Genomic DNA, 21,286 nt, shown 5'->3' on the forward strand with positions numbered 1-21,286 from the left:
AATAGAGATCTCAGTACCTAATCAATTACAATTAACAATATAAATATCCGTAACTGGTGAAATTATTGTAGTTAAAATGCAGACTTCAACAGCTTGAAGACGTTCTGCTAACCTAATTAGGTACGAGTATGTAATAAAATAAATTTGCGACATTTATTGCACTACCGCTCCTACTTCTGTGACGTGAAGTATTTATTATTAGCCCCGCACGTGCTGCGAGTTGTAAGAATAGAAGCACAGAGCTTAGCGGCCTGACTATGTCCATTGTTTATTATTCTGCTACCTACGAGTATTGCGGATCGTTTACTGTTTGTGCGCCTGACTTTTAAAAGTGTAGCTGTCTGTTTGGTTAATTGGCCAGCTCCTTTCATTAAACGTTGGTAAAATTAAGATTCGAATTATGCACTCAATTAATTGGATTGGCGTGGAATAGAAGGTTCTCGGGACTGTTGATTGGTCATGAATGATTGCCAAATTAATTTGTCATTATTGCATTTTTTTGTGATTGCAGTTCATTAATGTTTTTATTTTTAGTTTTTTACTTAGGAATTGCTTTGTGAGTAACAAAGCGTTAACATGTAAATTCAAATAATTTTACTGCTTTCCATTATTAAAAGATATTATCGACCACCATTAATGCAAGGAACAAACATAATCACAAACGCTTTTTTATAAATCAAAATACTTACAAATAATCTTCTCAGTATTTATTATAAATTAAATTATAACTATCATAATCCACATTGTTAACTTTATCAATGTTTGATCCTATCTGCAGATAAGGGATCGTAAAGGATTTATACTGAATCTCAAAATAATGGCACTCAATACGGACTCACGCTTACAGCTGCGTGTTTCCAAAATTCTGGAGAGGTAAACATTTGAAGTGATCTGAAGATGTCGGATAGTCGTAAAGGGAGTGTGGCTGGGTCCCAGAGGCCCAGCAAGGCGCCCAACAGTGGGCTGCAGGAGAAGGCGATCGAGCTGGACGACGTGCTCGTGAATGAGCTGGGCCAGTTCGGCAAGTTCCAGCTGTTCAACATCCTGCTCGTGTCCATCCCCATCATAATGTCTGCGTTCATGAGCGAATATATTTTCTCGGCTGCAGCCGTTCCACACAGGTAATTTCAAATGTTCTAAGTTCTTTCAACCTACGAATTAATCACCCAGTTCAAACAACTTTCCTATAGAAAAGATTAGTTTGTTGTATTGAATAGATTCTGCAACTACTAAACCGATTTGAAAAATTCTTTCATCTTTACTATTCAACAATATCTCTGAATATAGGCTATAGAATATGGATAGATAAAAACATTCTGTGACAGACAGAAATTAACGCGAGCGAAGCCGCAGCAAAAAGCTACTATTTATAATTACCTACTCTGAAACATCTAGGGAAGTGTCAGTATAATTATTATTTTTAGGTGTCAGATCCCAGAATGTGGGGAGTCTCATAAAGACCACTACTTCAACCCCGCGTGGACGGGCGAGGCCATCCCGGCGGGCTCCAGCTGCGAGCGCTTCGCCCCGCGCGGCCCCAACGGCTCGCTGGCCTCCTGCCCCGCCGCGCTCTTCTACCAGGACCAGCAGATCCCGTGCGACGGCTTCGTCTACGGGAGGGACAATTCCGTCGTCTACGATGTGAGTTCTAATACCGTTGCAAAAATCATAATAGGCATTTGATGAAAATATTTAGATGTGAAAATGTGATCTCCATCAAAGAACATTGTGAATACTAGGTGGATGTTTTTCCAGTTCGACCTCGGGTGCCAGGAGTGGATGCGCGCGCTAGCAGGCACGCTGAACAGCGTGGGAACGCTGCTGGTGCTGCCCATCACGGGCTACGTGTCCGACCGCTTCGGCCGCCGCGTGGCGCTCGTCATCAGCGTCTTCAACCTCGGGCTCATCGGCCTCATCCGCGCCTTCTCCGTCAACTACCCCATGTACTTGGCCTTGCAAATCCTCCAAACCACTCTTGGAGCTGGCACCTTCAGTTCTGCGTATATCTTTGGTAAGGATGCCCAACATAAAGCTGTTATATTAATTAACGGTTACAGATATGTTATTTTCAATATTTTTTTAATTTCAGCTACGGAGTTAGTTGGTCCTAAATTCCGTGTCGTCACCAGTGCGACTTGTTCATCTATGTTTGCCGTGGGTCAAGTGATCCTTGGGAGTGTTGCTTGGGTGATCCAGCCCTGGAGATACATGATCATGGCACTCCACATCCCTTGCTTCCTGATCATTTCTTACTACTGGATACTATCTGAGAGCGTGAGGTGGCTGTTGTCAAAAGAGAAATATAACGAAGCTAAGAATGTCCTGGAGAAGGTGGCTCGAGTCAACGGGACTCATATCAGCGAGAAGTCCTTGCATGCGCTAATGAACCCTCCGCCACCTCCAGTCGTTGTTGAGAATAAGGTAATCAATATTAATATAAATATAAAATAGCGATGACTTAAGAAATTTAATGACGATTGCAAGCATTTTTTTCATGAATGTCAGATTGATTTGCATCAGAATTTTATTGGATAATAGACATTTCTATTCGTATTTTCTTGGTTTTACAGGATGAGCCGGGCATGATCGCTACAATCGTCAAATCTCCAGTTCTTTTGCGACGAGTGCTCACGACTCCTATTTGGTGGATCACCACCACCTTCGTCTACTACGGCCTGTCCATCAACTCCACCAGCTTGTCCGATACCATGTACCTGAACTACATTCTCACTTGCGCCATCGAGATCCCTGGCTTCTTCTCTGCTGTTCTCCTCTTGAACTGGATTGGAAGGAAGACCACTCTGTCCGGGGGATATCTCCTGAGTGCTGCTTGCAACATCGCTTTCGCGTTCATTCCCACTGGTAAGTTTTTCCATTTTCTTGTGGATCTGCCATATTAATTGTTGGTTTTTAACACAAGTATAATATTAAATAGCATTTCAAAATATTAAAAGCTATTTATAAAAAATATCACCCCTAGCTTGATAAAATTAATGATTGGTTTGTGTTTATTGTAGCAACAAGATATAAAAGGATGAAAACTAAAAACTCATAAAACTCATTTATTTATGCAAGTAGGCTTTTAAAAAGCACTTTTACACGATCCAGTATTAACCCTACTACTGCTTCAGGTGATGATAAAAGTGAAAGCTAGAAGTGATTAGGATAATAAAATTTGAACATAAATAAATAACATAAAAATATGCTTAAAAAAGCAAATCAAAAGCATCGCTCTGGTTATAAAAGGATATAATACATAGTACCTACAATCTACATAGATACAATTTCACGACAGAAAATACTATCGACAGTGGCTAACAATTCTACTAATAAAAAACATTGACTTACCTTTATGGCACTAATAACTAGATGATTAGATTAACAGTACCTACCTTCTAGATTATACGTCAATCGAGCCTATCGGTTAAAGTATTGTCTTGAATTAGTTTTTGATAGGAATCTTAATAATTCTGATTAGGAATTGTATTAATGATAAAGCGGGAAATTTATTTTAAAAAGTTTAGTACCTATGCCTTCTACTTTAAATAAAAACACAGCATGAAATAACTAATAATGGGCTAACCTGACGAAGTTTTTATTAAAAAAAAAATTACGACACAACAATGCATGTGAAATCTCTAAAAATCAAAAAATCAAAATCAAAAATCAAAAAAATATTTATTCAGTTTAGACCACAAGTGGCACTTATGAACGTCAATAGAAAATAATAAAAAAAAGAAAAGGTAGCCCTTATGGGGCACTTTACATGTCTCCTTATCTTTTGGGCCCTACCAGCGCTTCGAGACAAACATATGGCAAGTGCTGAGAAGAAACGCCGGAACAAACTCAGTCACCACTTATTGCCAGGAATTATCTAACGGTAAGAATAGTCAAATTTAAGTACATCAAATATGTGCAGACTGAACTGACCACGCATCCTTGTCATCAATATAGTCTCGAACCTTGTAGTACCCTTTGGACATAAGGGTATTTTTTATATGTATCTTAAATTTGTTTATTGGCAATTCGACAAGGTTGTGTGGTATTTTGTTAAATATGGTAATACATTTCCCCAAGAATGAATTACCTATCTTATGCAACCTAAATGATGGAACAGCAAGTTTATTCTTATGTCTCGTGTTAAATGAGTGGACGTCACTTTTCTTAGTAAATAAATGTATATGTTTACGGACATACATCCGTACCGCGCGGGAATAACTTGACATCTCGACCTGCACTTTTTTTTTTTTATTAGCTTAAACGTTTCCTCTACCTTATACCCTTCTGGTATAAAAAACTCAACTCGAAATACCCAAAAATACTTGAAATACAGCTCTTGTTCATAAGTAAATATCTCTAATTTAGGCAATAAATATTTGACATAACGATATATCCAATTAATATTATTCGTACAAACATTTATATTTCGATTTATCAATGTATGTCAGAACATGTATTTGTTAATATCTCGACTTATACATTTATGGATTTTCGTTTTTAATTTGACAAAAACAGTTATCAAGTTATGATCCCCTCTGAGTACTAAACATATCCATGATATGTGGAGTTGTCTAGTTATGCACACTGTCAAGAGTTTGGATATTTGGAGTTATCCAGCTATTACATTCGTATAATCATATTTTTATATGTGTCATTAGCAGTTTTTAAAATATAACATTGTCAGGATTTCGAGTGTCTTTAAATATTTTTTACTTAGCAACCCCTGAAAATATATTTTTAATATATTTAAGCGTTAATTATTACTTTTATTACTATTTTCAATAGTTTAAAACTAAATTAACCTTTAAATAGCAAGTTGAAAGTAGAAGGATAAGTTTAGTCAATAGGTAGGTACTATCTACTAATGTTTTTTTCATAACAGACTAAGATTTCGTTTGACAACCGAATATAAGTAAAAAATCTAATAATAAACTTTTAGGTCAACTTTAAGTTCCGGATATTTTTTATAGTCTATTGACATCAATGACATTAATTAGGAATAATGATGAGGTAAGTAGGGTCGATATGCCAGATCTCGTCCATTTAGTGAGTTGGTAGATTTGAGGAATAAAAATAATATTATACAATTTTTCGTAATCATTTTGAACGAAAAATTGTTATCATTATGCTCCCTTTAGTCTTTATAAGTATAGTATTAAACTTGCTCTAAACCATTAGAAGTTTTAATATCTTTGTAATATTAATATAATATAGAAAAAATGCATTCAAAATCACTAATAATTAATAACAGCATGGAAATAAAAATATATAGATAAAATCTTACTAATTGGTATTCAAAATATTTAGGTATCACACTTAATAATTATAAACATACATTTATATTTTAGTTTATTTCATTTTTTTAAATTTCAATAGTATGGCTCAATTTGCAATAATTATGGTCTCCTCTCTAGGCACAGTTTGCTTTTTAATATTATTTACAACGTCTGTATTTCAAAAAATGTCGTGATAATGTGGACGCAAATTGGCTATCACAAAGGGTAAGCTACATTTGGAGTGTGTATTAGCGTCCAGGAAAAGGCCTAAGTACTGAAAAAAATCTTTGTGTTCGATAAGTCATGTAAATAACGTTTTAAATAATATACAACATGCATTGTTTTGTATATTTTAATATCTTAGACCCAGTTAGACCAGACCGCGATCACTTCTGACGCAAAGTGGAAATTTCATTGTAGTAAATTCGCATCCACCTTATTTTAAGTGTCATTTAATAAAGTACAATCACCGATATCATTATCCGTATTGTATGGTTCATGGTTAAGGCTTAGAGACTGCGGTAAATCCCAAACTAGACCTAAATATATTAAAAACTTACCTTGAAACGCGCACCTGCTCACGTGGGATTTATTTTTGGCAAAAAACGGTAGCATGCTATAAGATTTTTTAATGTGGGTTTACCTGTCATACATTCAGGGAATCATAGCAATAGCTTACGTTCTAGAGTGATCCATTATTTGGACGTGAATTGGACGGTGGACGCGAAAGGGCGTGTCGACCTTACGCAAAAATATATCCAGTTAATTTTAATTATTTTAAGCCTAATGGTAAGCCTAAAATAATTAAAATTAATTGTGCTTGTTATGAAGCATGGCTTTTGTTCTTTTATTTGTCTTTTTTTTTAATTTTAAGTAAACGTACAATTATCTGATCAAAAGCAATCATAATCTGCGATTATATTTGATTTTTCTAATAAATTTGTTACTATTTCATTGCAAAAGTGATAAAAATATGTTCTATTTTTATGTTTTGTTTTTTTACTTAAACTTCATTCAAAATAATTAACTTAAATCCAATTTTTACACCTTAAATGTTTGTTTTTCTTTGGTGAATAACTTGACAAGTCGTCGGTACACAACTTGACAAGTCTTTTTTTTAATAGATTATGAAGATAATTTAATCAAATTCTTACGCCAATCGAAAGATACGCATCAAATTAGCTTATTTCAATCATAAAAATATCAATTATCATTAATTCCGATTTACCAGAGAACTCTAAACTTTAAAATCGCTCCCCTGAAAAGTACGCAAAAATGACATGTCAAGTTATTCCCGCGCGGTACGGACATAATGTTATCAAATATGTATTGCGAAGCCACAGTCAATATATTGATTTCTTTAAAAACTTCTCTAAGCGAGTCACGTGGTTTAAGACCGTATATTGCCCGAACAGCTCTTTTCTGTAAAATGAAAATTGATTCTATGTCTGCTGCTGAGCCCCACAGTAAAAGACCATAAGACATAATACTATGAAAATAACTAAAATATACAAGCCTTGCTGTTTCAACATCAGTCAAGTTTCTGATCTTTCTCACCGCAAAGGCAGCTGAACTAAGTCTTCCCGCCAAGGCAGCAATATGGGGGCCCCATTGTAATTTACAGTCTAGGGTAATACCTAGAAAGACAGTAGAGTTTATCAGTTCAATGCGTTCATTATTTACTGTAATATTAGTATTAACTTGTTTGACATTAGGCATAGGGGCCGTCCATAAATTACGTCATCGATTTTTTTAGATTTTAGACCCCCCCCCCCCTACAATCATCCTATCGTCATTTCTTGATGACCCCCCCCCCCCTCTCCCAAAATTGACGTCATTACCAGTTTGACAAAATTAAAACATTGCAGATTTGAGAAAAATAGGGTATTATAAAATATGATTAAAACACTTGGTTATAGAATCACTTTTTATTATTTTTTTTGTATGTTTATTATGAGTTATTTTAGTATTATACGCGCCTTAGCCGCCTCTCACATTTGGAGTCTCACTTACTAGGTGTGCTGGAAGAAATTTCTTTTTAGAAATAAATTTAAAAAAAATCTTTTTGTACGTGAACAATAAACTATAAATAAATAATAAAAAAAATATAAAAATAAATCTTTGGACAATGAGGATCAGTACTGTTGTAGAAAATTCAATAAAACTACGTTAATCTTTAAGACATAAGAAAGCTATATCTTTTTGAATTATCCAAATCGGACCATTACTTACGAAGATAAAATTAAGTAATAAACATAGGCCGTTTTTGCCGCTAAAAGTCAACGTACGCAGGGCCGCGTGACGTCACTATATCCGAATCGAGCGCAGCCGGCGTACTATTGGGATGGAAAATATAGGTCATAGTCATAAGTCATAAGTCATACCCAGCTTATGCTTATGGACTGGGGGAAGGGGCTAGCCTTACCCAGCTTCTGGCCTGGGGGAGGGGGGGGGGGGTCAAGTCATAACTAGTTTCTATGGGCTGGGGGGAGGGGCTAGCCTTACCCAGCTTCTGGCCTGGGGGGGGGGGGAGGGGAGGTGGGTCAAGTCATACCCAGTTTCTGGCATTTCTCGCATGGGGGGGGTGTCATATCCAGCTTCTGGAGAAGGGGAGTTATATCCAGCTTATGCTTATGGCCTGGGGGAGGGGCAAGCCTTACCCAGCTTCTGGCCTTGGGGGAGGGGGAGGGGCAAGTCATACCCAGTTTCGGGCCTGGGGGGGGGGGGGGGGTAAATCATACCCAACTTCTGGCCGAGGGGGAAGTCATGCCCAGCTTATGACCTGGAGAGAGGATGGGGGCGGGGGAGTCATACCCAGCTTCTAGGCCAAGATTAAATAGATTTCCAAGAGGGAGCAGCTGTTCTTTCCTGCAGCAGCTGGCCCGCCCATGGGAACGGCGAATAGATAGGTAGGTACGTAGGTTTAACTCAGAAAAACTAAATAACAGGTAGGTATTGCGTGTACATCGAAATTATCTTCATAGCAATGTCTTGTAGCCTAGGCAGAGTGTATCTGCCTTAGCTATACCTTATTGTTAGAAGTAAATAAATTAATACTTATACATTTTTTTATTTTACTTGGAAGATGATATGACTCTAACAACACTTATGAACACTTTATTTGAATAAATCGCCAAATATACCACCGCGGAGACCCCAATCGCGTCTCTGCGTTCCATTTAATAGTATGAGCGTATGGATTTTTTCCGTTATTTTTCACAATTTCTATTTTTAAAAATTACCTATCGATAGCTTACTTTATTCTGACGAATAAATGTCATTACAAGTTTTTCCTAAAAATGATAGTTTGGCTAGAAAAAAATATTTTCTATCCACGCAGTACGCCGGCAGCGTTCGGATCGGATATAGTGACGTCATCGTCCCCGCGCCGGGCGGTCAGTGAACTTTTTTAGTAATTTGGCCATAACTTCGTCAATATTTGTCGTAGAACAAGTTATGGGTGCTAGCTTAACGGATATACTACTTATATACTTTTGTTTTTAAATACATACATATTATACATAAATAAGAATGACGTCAATTTCGAAACACCCCCCCCCCCCCCTATCTGTCATTTACCGTCATCCACAGACCAACCCCCCCCCCCCTAATTTTGAATGACGTAATATATGGACGGCCCCATAGTGAATTTTAAACATTTAGTTTTTTTTGCGTTTAATAGCAAATTATTAGTTGTAAACCAGTCTAATACTTTGGAAAGAGCATTATTCACGTCGTCAAATATTTCCTGACGCCTGTCAGTTTTAAAAATTAAAGAAGTGTCATCAGCAAATAATACTATCTCACAAAGGTCCTTTGAATAAAAAGGTAGATCATTTATATAAATCAGAAAGAGCAATGGTCCCAGTATTGAGCCTTGGGGCACTCCCATTTTTAGGGGGGCGCCCGAAGAGTTAGTTCCGTGAATATTTACTTTTTGTAATCTGTCTGAGAGGTAAGAGTGTAATAGGCTTAAGGCCTTGCCTGATACGCCATAATGTTCTAGCTTAAATAACAGAGTTTGATGATCAACACAGTCAAACGCCTTCGATAAGTCACAAAATACACCAATAGCATCCTTTTTCTCCTGCCAAGCATCGAAAATGTGTTTGATAAGAGCAACCCCTGCATCGGTCGTACTTTTCCCTTTTGTGAACCCATATTGTTTTTCATGAAACAGTTTATTTAAGTTAAAATGAGACAGTAGTTGATTGAAAATATTTTTTTCAAATATTTTACTGAGCGCAGGTAGTATCGATATAGGTCTAAAGTTGGATGGGTCACTTTTGTCTCCTGTTTTAAATAATGGTATGATTTTACTATGTTTCATCAGGGTAGGGAACTGACCTTTGTTAATACATTCATTAAAGATATGAGCTAAATGGGGAGCTATAAGAGGAATGATGGGTTTTATTATGTCTGTTGATATGCCCCATATATCCTCTGTCTTTTTTATATTTAGTTCTTTGAAAGTTTTTATAATAACTATGGGGTCTATTTGTCTAAATTTTAATGGGCTATTGCAAACATCAACACAACCCTCGAGAAGAGACATTGCCTGATATGAACATGAATTAAGATTGCTTGTTGTTATGATTGGTACATTTGAGAAGTAACCTTCGAATGCGTTTGCTACCTTATCATTGCATTTAATATACTTATTATCAATTTTTAATGCGAATGTGTCATCCCGAGATATAATTCTACTAGTTTCTTTATTAATACAATTCCAAGTAGCTTTAATTTTGTTGCCAGAGTTTTTAATTTTGTCACGTATGTAAATAGATTTTGCCATGGTACAAACTTGTTTAAAAACTTTTGAGTATTTTTTTACATATTCTATAAAGTCCGGGTCGCTACTATAGGCTTTTCTACCATATAATTCAAACATTTTTTTCCTACTAATATAAATACCTACTGTAGCCCAGTCACTGAATTTAGTTTTATTGTTTTTAATAATAATTGTTTTCTTAGGAAAAGTTTTATTGAACTCATTTTTAATTAATTCAAATAATTGCTCATATAAAATATTTATACTACAGTTAAAATAATGCAAAAGTGGGACCTTATTAGATATTTGAGATTTAAATTTGTCTTTCTGGGATGCAGTGACTGGTCTATATTCTATTTCCTTGCTCGATGGCACAAAATGGTGTTGAAATGACACTATTTGACCGCAATGATCAGAATTAACAAAATTTATTATTGATTTCTCTAGATGGGGGTCTATATACACATACAATAACATAGTCGTCCAGTTCTGCACATGACAGCTCAATAGTTCGCTCGACAGAGAGAGAATCTGATACAATATCTTTACGCTCTTTACATTTTAATTTATCATTGATTAATATTAGTGACCCTCCACGAATAGCTAACTCTCTAGTGAATGAACTAATAAGCTTATAATTATTAATGCTCAGCATTAGTTCATATTGCCTGAGCCAATGTTCCGTTAAACATAAGACATGAATATTCAATTCTTGGATAAATAACTCAATTTCCAAGTCTTTGCCGGAGACTCAGAATACAGAACAAACCAGAAGGAGTGTTCGCTAACATTTCTACGCGGCAACTTGTGTCCAAAATACTTCCCCTCCCGCGCCCCTCTACCCCCTTTAGTGTTACTAGCGCCGTGTGACACCCCCATTTTTGGGGTAAAATTATGTAATTTTTTAAAGAGATGTTAAACAAGTAAAAAATAAGTAAGTGAAATAAGTACACACGGCCAGTGTTAACTATCCATTTCCGTTTTTGCTCTCGCTCTTATCAAATGGTGATTCTTTGCGATAGAACGAGACGACATGACTGGCCATAGGCATAGATAGTACCTACCTACCTATGAATTTAATTTTTACTCCGAAGTAACTAAGTGTAAGATGATTATTTATTTCTATTAAATAGTGTAATATATGTACTATATTTTATGTAGGTATAATATGTTATTTAAAAGTCAATTACAAAAGTCGAATATAAATTTTAGAATGCCAAGTAAAACAAAAAAGAAACTTAAGGTTCTTTATTATGTAAACATATCGACAACAAAACATTTGTTTACGGCGCAGTAGTGCTTTTAGTTTAACTTTTCTTGGAGTGAAAAACAGAATCCAAATCAAAAACATCACCAATACTTAAATTTGATTGCGAGGCAACTCTGGCTGTGTATCCTGAAAAAAAATCAGAGTAAGTATGTAAGCAATAATTAATTACTTAAAATTATTATTAAATATACAAATATTGCTGCTGCTGATCTGTTGATACCAATGCCTTACTTTTGAATAAATGGGAAAGTATGAAATTCACGATAGTAATTTATTATCTCCTCATTATTAGGGAGTAATATTATAAATTAATTCAATATATTGAAATCAAATCAAAATCAAAAATATTTATTCAGTTTAGACCACAAGTGGCACTTATAATTTAATTAATCAGGTTGTCATGTCATGGATGAAATTACACTAAAAACTAATTAAAACAAAAAGGATGGGGAAAATATTCCATTATTCTGTGGTAACGCTAACAAAATTAACGCGTGAATTTTTTATAAGTAGACAAATGTAATTCAATATAAAAAAGTAGGGTAAAATATTCCGTTGACCTGTGGCAACACTTACAAAATACAACCGTGATTTTTTTTGAAAATTATTATTTAATTAAAATGAATTGGAAATGTGCTACTTACGGATAAAACATGATCCCATGCACTTTCTTCGTAATTCCAGTAGCATTCTTACATGTTGGAACGGCACAAGACGGCATAATTTAATTATAAAGTGTCAATCTGACGGATATGTAAACAATGCGCGCGCCGGCCATTGACTGATTGCTTTAAAGTCAAAGTAGTGCGATTTGGAGTACTTTATATGAATACACATTTACGCCCGTTGACGGTTTCTGGTTTGTTCCGTATTCTGAGGCCGGAGAAGCCTTGTACATTTTGATGCACTAAATTAAAACCGTTAAATTTCTTTGTACCCGAATTTTGTATGCCAGAGTTATCCTCTATTGTCTTACGATGTAATTTAAATTATGATTTGGAACAGATTCCAAGGGTCGAACATCCATGTTCTGCTCAATAAAAGCAGTTTGGCTAGCCAAATTAATGGCTAAATATTTAATAAAATATGATAGCGAATTCGCTATTCGTCTTTTACAATATTTATTTAGATAATTATATTTATCTATTGTCAATAAACAGTTATTTTTTAAATAATTGTTAATGTCAATTACATGGAATTTGCATTGATTATATGTCAGTGTATTCAATGTCAAATTCAATTTATATCTTAAATTATTTTCCTCAAACATGGATTAATAACAAATTAATGGGTCAAACGATATCATCTAAACTAAACGATATCAAACATGGATTAATAACAAATTAATGGGTCATTGCTTAGAAGATAATTGTATCTTTGAGTAGGTACTTTATTGATACTGTATCTGGAGATAACAACAACCAAACACAAACACCATATTTCTGAAATGAAGAGTAAAATTGACATTGCTTCTTCAAAGGTACCTAATTTCTAGGTGGATATATCGGGAAATGTGCGTGATAATTCAATGTATAATATAATATTTAAAGGGCCAGATTACATGTTGTTGGTCTGGAGAAAAGTTCTGATTCAGAGATGTTCCCAGAGTCCAGAACATTTGTTTTGAATTCCAGATCTGACCGTACTTCGGCTGATTGTCTTCCTGCTGGGCAAGTTCGGCATCTCGCTGGTGTTCACGTCTCTTTACCTGTTCACGTCGGAGCTGTACCCCACGCAGTACCGCCACAGCCTGCTCGCCTTCTCCTCCATGATCGGGAGGATCGGCTCCATCACCGCCCCGCTCACTCCCGTGCTTGTGAGTGTCATACTTTTTAAAATTCCAGAAGTAACCATATTCTTAGCATCTTCCAGTAATTCTCTTTGGATCTATTCTACTAACCAACGAATTCTCTTCTCGAATCGAAAGAGTACTTGCTGTTCTTCTGACCTTGTTATGTATCTTCTGTAGTTTAATTCAAGTAATTTAACTTAAAATGCTCTAGACAAAAATGCCCTACTGTAATGGACTAATTCACATTTTGAGGTTTCATTCAGAAGAAGACCTCTAAGTCTGGAAGTGATTATCACGTATAATCTCCCTGTTTGCAGACGGAGTACTGGCAAGGGCTGCCGTCGATCCTGTTCGGCTCCATGGGGCTGCTGTCGGGCGTGCTGGTGCTGACGCAGCCCGAGACGCTCGGCACCAAGATGCCCGACACGCTCGCCGAGGCCGAGGCGCTGGGCAGGCGCCCGCGCGACGGGCCCAACTGATCTGAGAACATTCATTATTCATTAGCATATAGGCCCTTCTCAGGGCATACGCGTCCCAATATACTCGTAGCTTGCCCTGCCACTACTTCGGGACAACATATCGGCTGGTGTCGAGAGAAGTGGCGGGAGAAACTCGGTCACCTTTAACAATAAGCGAGTGTAGACGATCCTACAGTTTTAGTTTGTTTAGGGCTGAGATTAGAGCTGTTCTGATTTCAGATCATTTCACGAAATAAATTGAAGGCCTTACTTACTACAGCACTGACACTAATTTTATGAGAGCTTTGGTCGCCCGCTACGCGGGCTACAAAAGCTAGTTTTATGAGACATTTTGCAACCTAAACAGATATTAAGATATTGACTGTATGTAAGTAACACTTAAGCTACAGCAGCAGGCTACCAAAGCAAATAATAAAAAACGTTTTTATCAAATAGGTGCCACCTGCGTTCCAAATGATAGAATATTTATGCTTTTCATGTAAATGTGACTCCAACCTACACATCATTTTTCATTGTATTTACGCATCGCTCTCTTTTATAATAAAGTTTTTACATATTATACTATTTGTAAGCATAGTAAAATGTAACTAGATTTAATAAATTATATTTTTTGTACAAAACAAAGTTTTTTTATACCTACCTATTTTCCTAACAGTTTATGTGTACATAGGCGTGACATAGGCCTCCTCCAAACAGGGGGAAACAATCTTATTTTCTTAAGAAAACATCAAAATTATATTAAAACATATAATAGGGAGTGGGAGTTGAAGGGTGAGGTAAAGTAGGCACATCCTATCCTACTAATATTGTATTAGTAACAAATGTGATCGTGTGGTAAACACGAAGAATTCGTCCATGACATAAACTCAAAATTATGGGGGAACTAAGTATTTATGGTGGAATTTTGTAATGCCACCTGAAAGGAAAGTACTATCTATTTACTAATTCCATCTGTTACTACCTTTAGGAACAAATTGCTGAACTGAAAGTGACCAATACATATCAAGGTCGGCACTTTGAGCAACATCTTATCATTGGGAAATTCTTACAACGCAATTATTTTTGATAATAAAGATCAACGCGATATCTAATCAAATTTCACGTGTTACCACATTTATTACATAAAATATAATTTTAAAGATAATAAAAACATTATAATGTCGAATAGTACCTAGAAATCTTTAATCCATTATCATTTGAGTACCTATTGTTTATCTGGCTCCAGCCAAACGTCTCCAAGCAAAATCGAAGTACCTAGTTGTAGTAGAAGAATTGGTCGTTTAAATTATCTATCAATTTTTTTCTGCTAATGAAATGATTAATCTAAACATCATAATATGCCACTACTTGTATGTTAGTAGATAAAATGGTATTACTTAACTTTATCAGTAGTAGGTAGGTTAAATACCAAGATATTAGTTTTTCGGTACAAATTAATCAATTTCATTATCAACGAGTTACTTATTCCAATGTGGGTGATTGGAGTAAGATACGATCTAAGTATTATTTGAAAACCTACAATAACTCAATTTTTTAATTTATTAATTGTTATAACTTTAAAAAACAATTGATAGAATTGGTTTAGCAGTGATATTCGATGTAATAACTATTTATGTACTAGATTGGGAGTGTTCACTGTAAGTGGACATCTAAGTACTTTAATCAAATCATTTTTATTTTTACGTGCGTTGGTACTTTACATGTTGTTCAGCTCTTAGCGTCCTATGTTCATTGTTCTTTAATCTAAATGGCAACTATATAATGTAACATCCTGTATAATGATTTCCTTTGGTAGTACAATCACAGTTTTTTTTTTTCAAATGAGTGCCAACTTTCAACCTACGTAATCCCAAAGTTCTGTCTATCTAGCTAAGGTGCAACATAGTTTAATTAATTTTAAATAAAACTCTTAGGCCATATTTGAACAAGAATGTTGTTTATTTTTCTTAACTTAAAAGTTTTATTTAGTGGTGTTTTTATTAATATGCGTTATTTTGTGTAATTCGGGTGCAGTCCTGTTGTCCCCCCTGGGTAGGGAAGACAACAGGACTGGATTTTTAATCATGAAATTTGGGTCATCGTGGCTTTGGCTACCCTAAAAAAATTGTCTGGCAAGGAGATGGAACTGTCAAAACTATCTGGCTGATGTGGAAACAACTTCTAATCTCTCTCTAATCTAATCATTGCCCAAATATAATACATAGACGTGAGTAGAATTACAGTCTATACAGAAAAGTTAGACTTACGTTATACTATAAAAGCTGATTTTTATACATAATATTTGAGCAATCATCAGAAGTAGTTTCCTCATTAGTCAGACAGTTTTGACAGTTCCAACTCATTTCCAGACAGGCATACTCGTATTTATAATTAAGGCAGCTGAAAAAGTCACGCTGACAAACTTTCAGCTTTTATAAAAAGACGTAGGGTTGGCGTTCACTAGCTCTTAGTCAATAATACAAATGCCTTTTTTTATAAAAAAAATAGTATGTACCTAGATAAAATTAAATTATAACTTATCATTATGCATTTTGTTATCTTTATCAATGTCTGTAGATAATGGATCGTTAGGATTTATAGTGAAAAATCAAATCAATGTACTCAATACGGACTCACGCTTACGGCTGCGTGTTTCCAAAATTTTGAAGAGGTAAACATTTAAAGTGATCTGAAGATGTCGGATAGTCGCAAAGGGAGTGTGGCTGGGCCCGAGAGGCCCAGCAAGGCGCCCAACAGTGGGCTGCAGGAGAAGGCGATCGAGCTGGACGACGTGCTCGTGAACGAGCTGGGCCAGTTCGGGAAGTTCCAGCTGTTCAACCTCCTGCTCGTGTCCATCCCCATGATTATGTCTGCGTTCATGAGTGAATATATTTTCTCGGCTGCAGCTATTCCACACAGGTAATTTCAAATATTGCAATTTTTAAAGACAACACTAGCTACATTGATGCTTCTGTGAACTTATGTGAAATTATAATAGGTAATTACGTAACACATTATCCTGAATTCTAGATTTACTATAAATGAACCATTTTTGTTGACCAATTTTTATTTTATAATATAAACTATAATTTAATTAATTTAAACAACAGTTCTTTATTTATTGTTCTGATAGCCACCTTAAGAAAGTTACATATAATTTAAATTCCAGGTGTCAGATCCCAGAATGTGGGGAGTCTCATAAAGACCACTACTTCAACCCCGCGTGGACGGGCGAGGCCATCCCGGCGGGCTCCAGCTGCGAGCGCTTCGCCCCGCGCGGCCCCAACGGCTCGCTGGCCTCCTGCCCCGCCGCGCTCTTCTACCAGGACCAGCAGATCCCGTGCGACGGCTTCGTCTACGGGAGGGACAATTCCGTCGTCTACGATGTGAGTTCTAATACCGTTGCGAAAATCATAATAGGACTTTGATGAAAATATTTAGATGTGAAAATGTGATCTCCATCAAAGAACATTGTGAATACTAGGTGGATGTTTTTCCAGTTCGACCTCGGGTGCCAGGAGTGGATGCGCGCGCTAGCAGGCACGCTGAACAGCGTGGGAACGCTGCTGGTGCTGCCCATCACGGGCTACGTGTCCGACCGCTTCGGCCGCCGCGTGGCGCTCGTCATCAGCGTCTTCAACCTCGGGCTCATCGGCCTCATCCGCGCCTTCTCCGTCAACTACCCCATGTACCTGGCCTTGCAAATCCTCCAAACCACTCTTGGAGCTGGCACCTTCAGTTCTGCGTATATCTTTGGTAAGGATGCTCAACATAAAGCTGTTATAAGAATTAACTGTTACAGATATCTAATCATTTACAATATTTTTTTAATTTTAGCTACGGAGTTTGTTGGTCCTAAGTTCCGTGTCGTCACGAGTGCCTCTTGCTCTTCTATGTTCGCCGTGGGCCAAATGATCCTTGGGAGTGTGGCTTGGGTGATCCAGCCCTGGAGATACATGATCATGGCACTCCACATCCCTTGTTTCCTGATCGTTTCCTACTACTGGATACTATCTGAGAGCGTAAGGTGGCTGTTGTCTAAACAGAAGTTTAATGAAGCTAAAGTTGTTTTGGAAAAGGTGGCTCGAGTCAATGGGACTCAAATTAGTGAAAAATCATTGCACGCGCTGTTAAACCCTCCGCAACCTCCAGTCGTTGTTGAGAAAAAGGTATGTTGTTAATTCATTGGCACTAATAAACAACAAATTAATATACTCGTATTCAATACAACCTAAAATAGATGATTCTTAAGTATTTTTTTGCCTTTAAAGGATGAGCCAAGCATGATCGCTACAATTGTCAAATCTCCAGTTCTTTTGCGACGAGTGCTCACGACTCCCATTTGGTGGATCACCACCACCTTCGTCTACTACGGCCTGTCCATCAACTCCACCAGCCTGTCTGACACCATGTACCTGAACTATATCCTCACTTGTGCCATTGAGATCCCTGGGTACTTTCTTGCTGTTTTCCTCTTGAACTGGATTGGAAGGAAGACTACTCTCTCTGGGGGATATCTCTTGAGCGCAGCTTGCAACTTAGCTTTCGCATTTATTCCCTCTGGTAAGCTATATCATTTTTTGTGGCTCTGTCCGTATCTCTGTCATATTTTTAGATATATTATAAAAGGTTGATGAAAGTGAAAGGATATTAAGAGTAACACCAACAAAAGCATCACTCTGGCTGGCATCATAGCAGTGGTCACACTTCGGTGCTTTTTGCAACAAAAATTTGCTATCGACAAATGCGATGTAAATTAGGTTCTTCATGTTTTATTTAGACCGCACAGTAATTCGCAATAGCAGATAAATAATAAAAGTGTTATCTACTAATACTAAAAGATTATGAATAGGTAGATTAGAGGCAATTTTGCAACAAAAAAGTGATATCGACGGATACTATCTAGAGGCCCATAAAGACAGCAGTTCTCACAGCAATTCGACTATACAAAACCTTAAAGCACAATAGAATAATAAAAGTATTATCTATTCATACTAATAACCATACGATTAGATTATGAGTATCTACTCACCAGATTAGATGTTAATCGAGCCTTCGATATGCTCGATTGACGAAGTATTGTTTTGAATTTGTTTTTAATAAGCAAGCATACAATCATTATCTTAGCTCAGATTAAAAATTAGAATATGGTTCACTGTGTGGTCTCTTAATCATCATTTTCACCCGTACAATAAGTAATTTTGGCCCTAAATAGCCCAGTTTGAATCGACTACCTAGTCAACCATCAAAATTTATGCTTTCAGTAAATTTTATTTAATTAAGCTTTAATGCCGTTAACGGGCATTCTCTGAATTTTTTACCATGTACATGTATTTGTTTTGGCTTCCAGACCTGACCGTGCTTCGGCTGATTATATTCTTGCTGGGCAAGTTCGGAATCTCGGTGGTGTTCACGTCTCTGTACCTGTTCACGTCGGAGCTGTACCCCACGCAGTACCGCCACAGCCTGCTCGCCTTCTCCTCCATGATCGGGAGGGTCGGCTCCATCACCGCCCCTCTCACTCCCGTGCTGGTGAGTATCAGACTTGCATGGAGTATGACGATGCTTTTAAGTAAACGTAGCATATTCCAGCACATATTTTGTTTGATGTTCTACACTACTACTCCTTGGTGGACCCCACATTAGTTGGACTAACGGTCTGGTGAAAGTCGCGGGAATTACCAAGATGCGAGCAGCGTAAGGATGGTCGTTATGAAAATCCTTGAGCCTTTGTTCAACAGGCTTTTGTGCGCAGCACTAGAAAATTCAGAATAAGGCAACCAGGACCTACAAACGACGGTATATTAAGCTAAACACTGAAAACATGTTATTCTTTGTTGAGCTATACCAGCAATTTTGCAAAAACATACAAAAAATGCCCGAAAAAACAAAGATTATTGACTTAACCGTAAAATTAATAATAAAATTATCTATAATCACCATTAAAATAATTAAAACTGAAAAGCGCCATCTACCTACTCGTATTTATATATTGTGATAATTATTATAGATTTAATAAATAATTAGCATGATTTAGTTTCATAGTATATTACTAGATGTCGCTCTGAGTATTATAAGAAAGAAGTCTGACTGATTTTACAAACAAGTTGGTGGCCGATCAAATTAGTTGGTTAATTAATAATACTATTTAAAAGGTAAAGTTGAAATATAATTTGCTAAAATGATGATGTCAATCAAAATGTAGGTACTACTGTAATGGGAGAGACCAAGTCAAGTCAAGATTTTACTCGTAAACACTGAACGAACGAAGTGTTTATTAATACCTTCATTCTCCCTGTTTGCAGACGGAGTACTGGCAAGGGCTGCCGTCGATCCTGTTCGGCTCCATGGGGCTGCTGTCGGGCGTGCTGGTGCTGACGCAGCCCGAGACGCTCGGCACCAAGATGCCCGACACGCTCGCCGAGGCCGAGGCGCTGGGCAGGCGCCCGCGCGACGGGCCCAACTGATCTGAGAACATTCATTATTCATTAGCATATAGTCCCTTCTCAGGGCATACGCGTCCCAATATACTCGTAGCTTGCCCTGCCACTACTTCGGGACAACATATCGGCTGGTGTCGAGTGAAGTGGCGGGAGAAACTCGGTCACCTTTAACAATAAGCGAGTGTAGACGATCCTACAGTTTTAGTTTGTTTAGGGCTGAGATTAGAGCTGTTCTGATTTCAGATCATTTCACGAAATAAATTGAAGGCCTTACTTACTGCAGCACTGACACTAATTTTATGAGAGCTTTGGCCACCCGCTACGCGGACAACAAAAGCTAGTTTTATGATAGATTTTGCAACCTGATCAGATATTATTAATTGACTGTATGTAAGTAAATTTAAGCTACAGCAGCAGGCTACCAAAGCAGGTAAATAAAAACGTTTTTATCAAATAGGTGCCACCTGCGTTCCAAATGATAGAATATTTATGCTTTTCATGTAAATGTGACTCCAACCTACACATCATTTTTCATTGTATTTACGCATCGCTCTCTTTTATAATAAAGTGTTTACATATTATACTATTTGTAAGCATAGTAAAATGTAACTAGATTTAATAAATTATATTTTTTGTACAAAACAAAGTTTTTTTATACCTACCTATTTTCCTAACAGTTTATGTGTACATAGGCCTCCTCCAAATATGGGGAGCAAACATCAAAATTATACTAATATATTAGAGGGAGTGGGAGTAGAAGGGTAAAAAGTAAGGTTAGGTAAAAGGGAAAGTAAGGTAGGTACATCTTATCCTACTAATATGTATTGACAACTAATGTGAAAGTTTAAAACATTATTTTATTGTGTGGTAAATACAAAGACGAAGACAAAGACTTGAACATCTTGTACCTACTACACTTTATTGTTGGAACTCCTGTAAAATTGAATAAATGAATATGAATTTGTCCATGACATAAACTCAAAATTATGGGAGAACTAGAAAATCATCATCATCATCATCATTTCAGCCACAGGACGTCCACTGCTGAACATAGGCCTCCCCCAATGCTTTCCATGTTGATCGATTGGTAGCGGCCTGCGTCCAGCGCTTCCCTGCTACCTAGCCCGACGTATTAGCAAGCTGAAGTGGCAATGGGCAGGGCACATAGTACGCAGAACTGACGGCCGATGGGGCAGAAAGGTTCTGGAATGGAGGCCGCGTACCGGAAAACGCAGCGTGGGACGTCCACCTACAAGGTGGACCGACGACATCGAAC

General features: G+C 37.0%; 2 protein-coding genes and 1 long non-coding RNA gene across 3 annotated transcripts; 2 read left to right on the forward strand and 1 right to left on the reverse strand.

Moving 5' to 3' along the window:
- The first annotated feature begins 797 nt into the window (after positions 1 to 797).
- Positions 798 to 14,202, forward strand: LOC135076375 (organic cation transporter protein-like). The gene is made up of 7 exons (XM_063970867.1): positions 798 to 1,121; positions 1,425 to 1,641; positions 1,756 to 2,011; positions 2,090 to 2,421; positions 2,571 to 2,862; positions 12,952 to 13,133; positions 13,427 to 14,202. The coding sequence occupies exons 1-7, from the start codon at positions 898 to 900 to the stop codon at positions 13,586 to 13,588; spliced, it is 1,665 nt and encodes a 554-aa protein (XP_063826937.1). The 5' UTR covers positions 798 to 897; the 3' UTR covers positions 13,589 to 14,202.
- LOC135076376 (uncharacterized) lies at positions 11,281 to 12,575 on the reverse strand. The gene is made up of 2 exons (XR_010258252.1): positions 11,962 to 12,575; positions 11,281 to 11,443 (listed from the first exon to the last, which is right to left on the reverse strand). It is a non-coding gene; the product is annotated as an uncharacterized LOC135076376 (long non-coding RNA).
- A 1,998-nt stretch (positions 14,203 to 16,200) lies between the features above and the next one.
- LOC135076377 (organic cation transporter protein-like) lies at positions 16,201 to 20,628 on the forward strand. Its single transcript, XM_063970868.1, has 7 exons — positions 16,201 to 16,486; positions 16,737 to 16,953; positions 17,068 to 17,323; positions 17,405 to 17,736; positions 17,839 to 18,130; positions 18,918 to 19,099; positions 19,873 to 20,628. Exons 1-7 carry the CDS (start codon positions 16,263 to 16,265, stop codon positions 20,032 to 20,034), a joined length of 1,665 nt encoding a protein of 554 aa, XP_063826938.1. The 5' UTR covers positions 16,201 to 16,262; the 3' UTR covers positions 20,035 to 20,628.
- The last annotated feature ends 658 nt before the right edge of the window (positions 20,629 to 21,286 follow it).

The sequence above is a fragment of the Ostrinia nubilalis genome, chromosome 11, assembly GCF_963855985.1.
Source record: "Ostrinia nubilalis chromosome 11, ilOstNubi1.1, whole genome shotgun sequence".
NCBI classification, from domain to species: Eukaryota; Metazoa; Arthropoda; class Insecta; order Lepidoptera; family Crambidae; genus Ostrinia; species Ostrinia nubilalis.

Excerpts from the sequence above, each read along its gene's own strand:
- LOC135076375 (XM_063970867.1), top strand. The coding sequence starts at position 898 with ATGTCGGATAGTCGTAAAGGGAGTGTGGCTGGGTCCCAGAGGCCCAGC. Across the intron at positions 1,642-1,755 it reads ACAATTCCGTCGTCTACGAT|TTCGACCTCGGGTGCCAGGA; the intron begins GTGAGTTCTAAT and ends ATGTTTTTCCAG. Across the intron at positions 2,422-2,570 it reads CAGTCGTTGTTGAGAATAAG|GATGAGCCGGGCATGATCGC; the intron begins GTAATCAATATT and ends TTGGTTTTACAG.
- LOC135076377 (XM_063970868.1), top strand. The coding sequence starts at position 16,263 with ATGTCGGATAGTCGCAAAGGGAGTGTGGCTGGGCCCGAGAGGCCCAGC. Across the intron at positions 16,954-17,067 it reads ACAATTCCGTCGTCTACGAT|TTCGACCTCGGGTGCCAGGA; the intron begins GTGAGTTCTAAT and ends ATGTTTTTCCAG. Across the intron at positions 19,100-19,872 it reads CCCCTCTCACTCCCGTGCTG|ACGGAGTACTGGCAAGGGCT; the intron begins GTGAGTATCAGA and ends CCCTGTTTGCAG.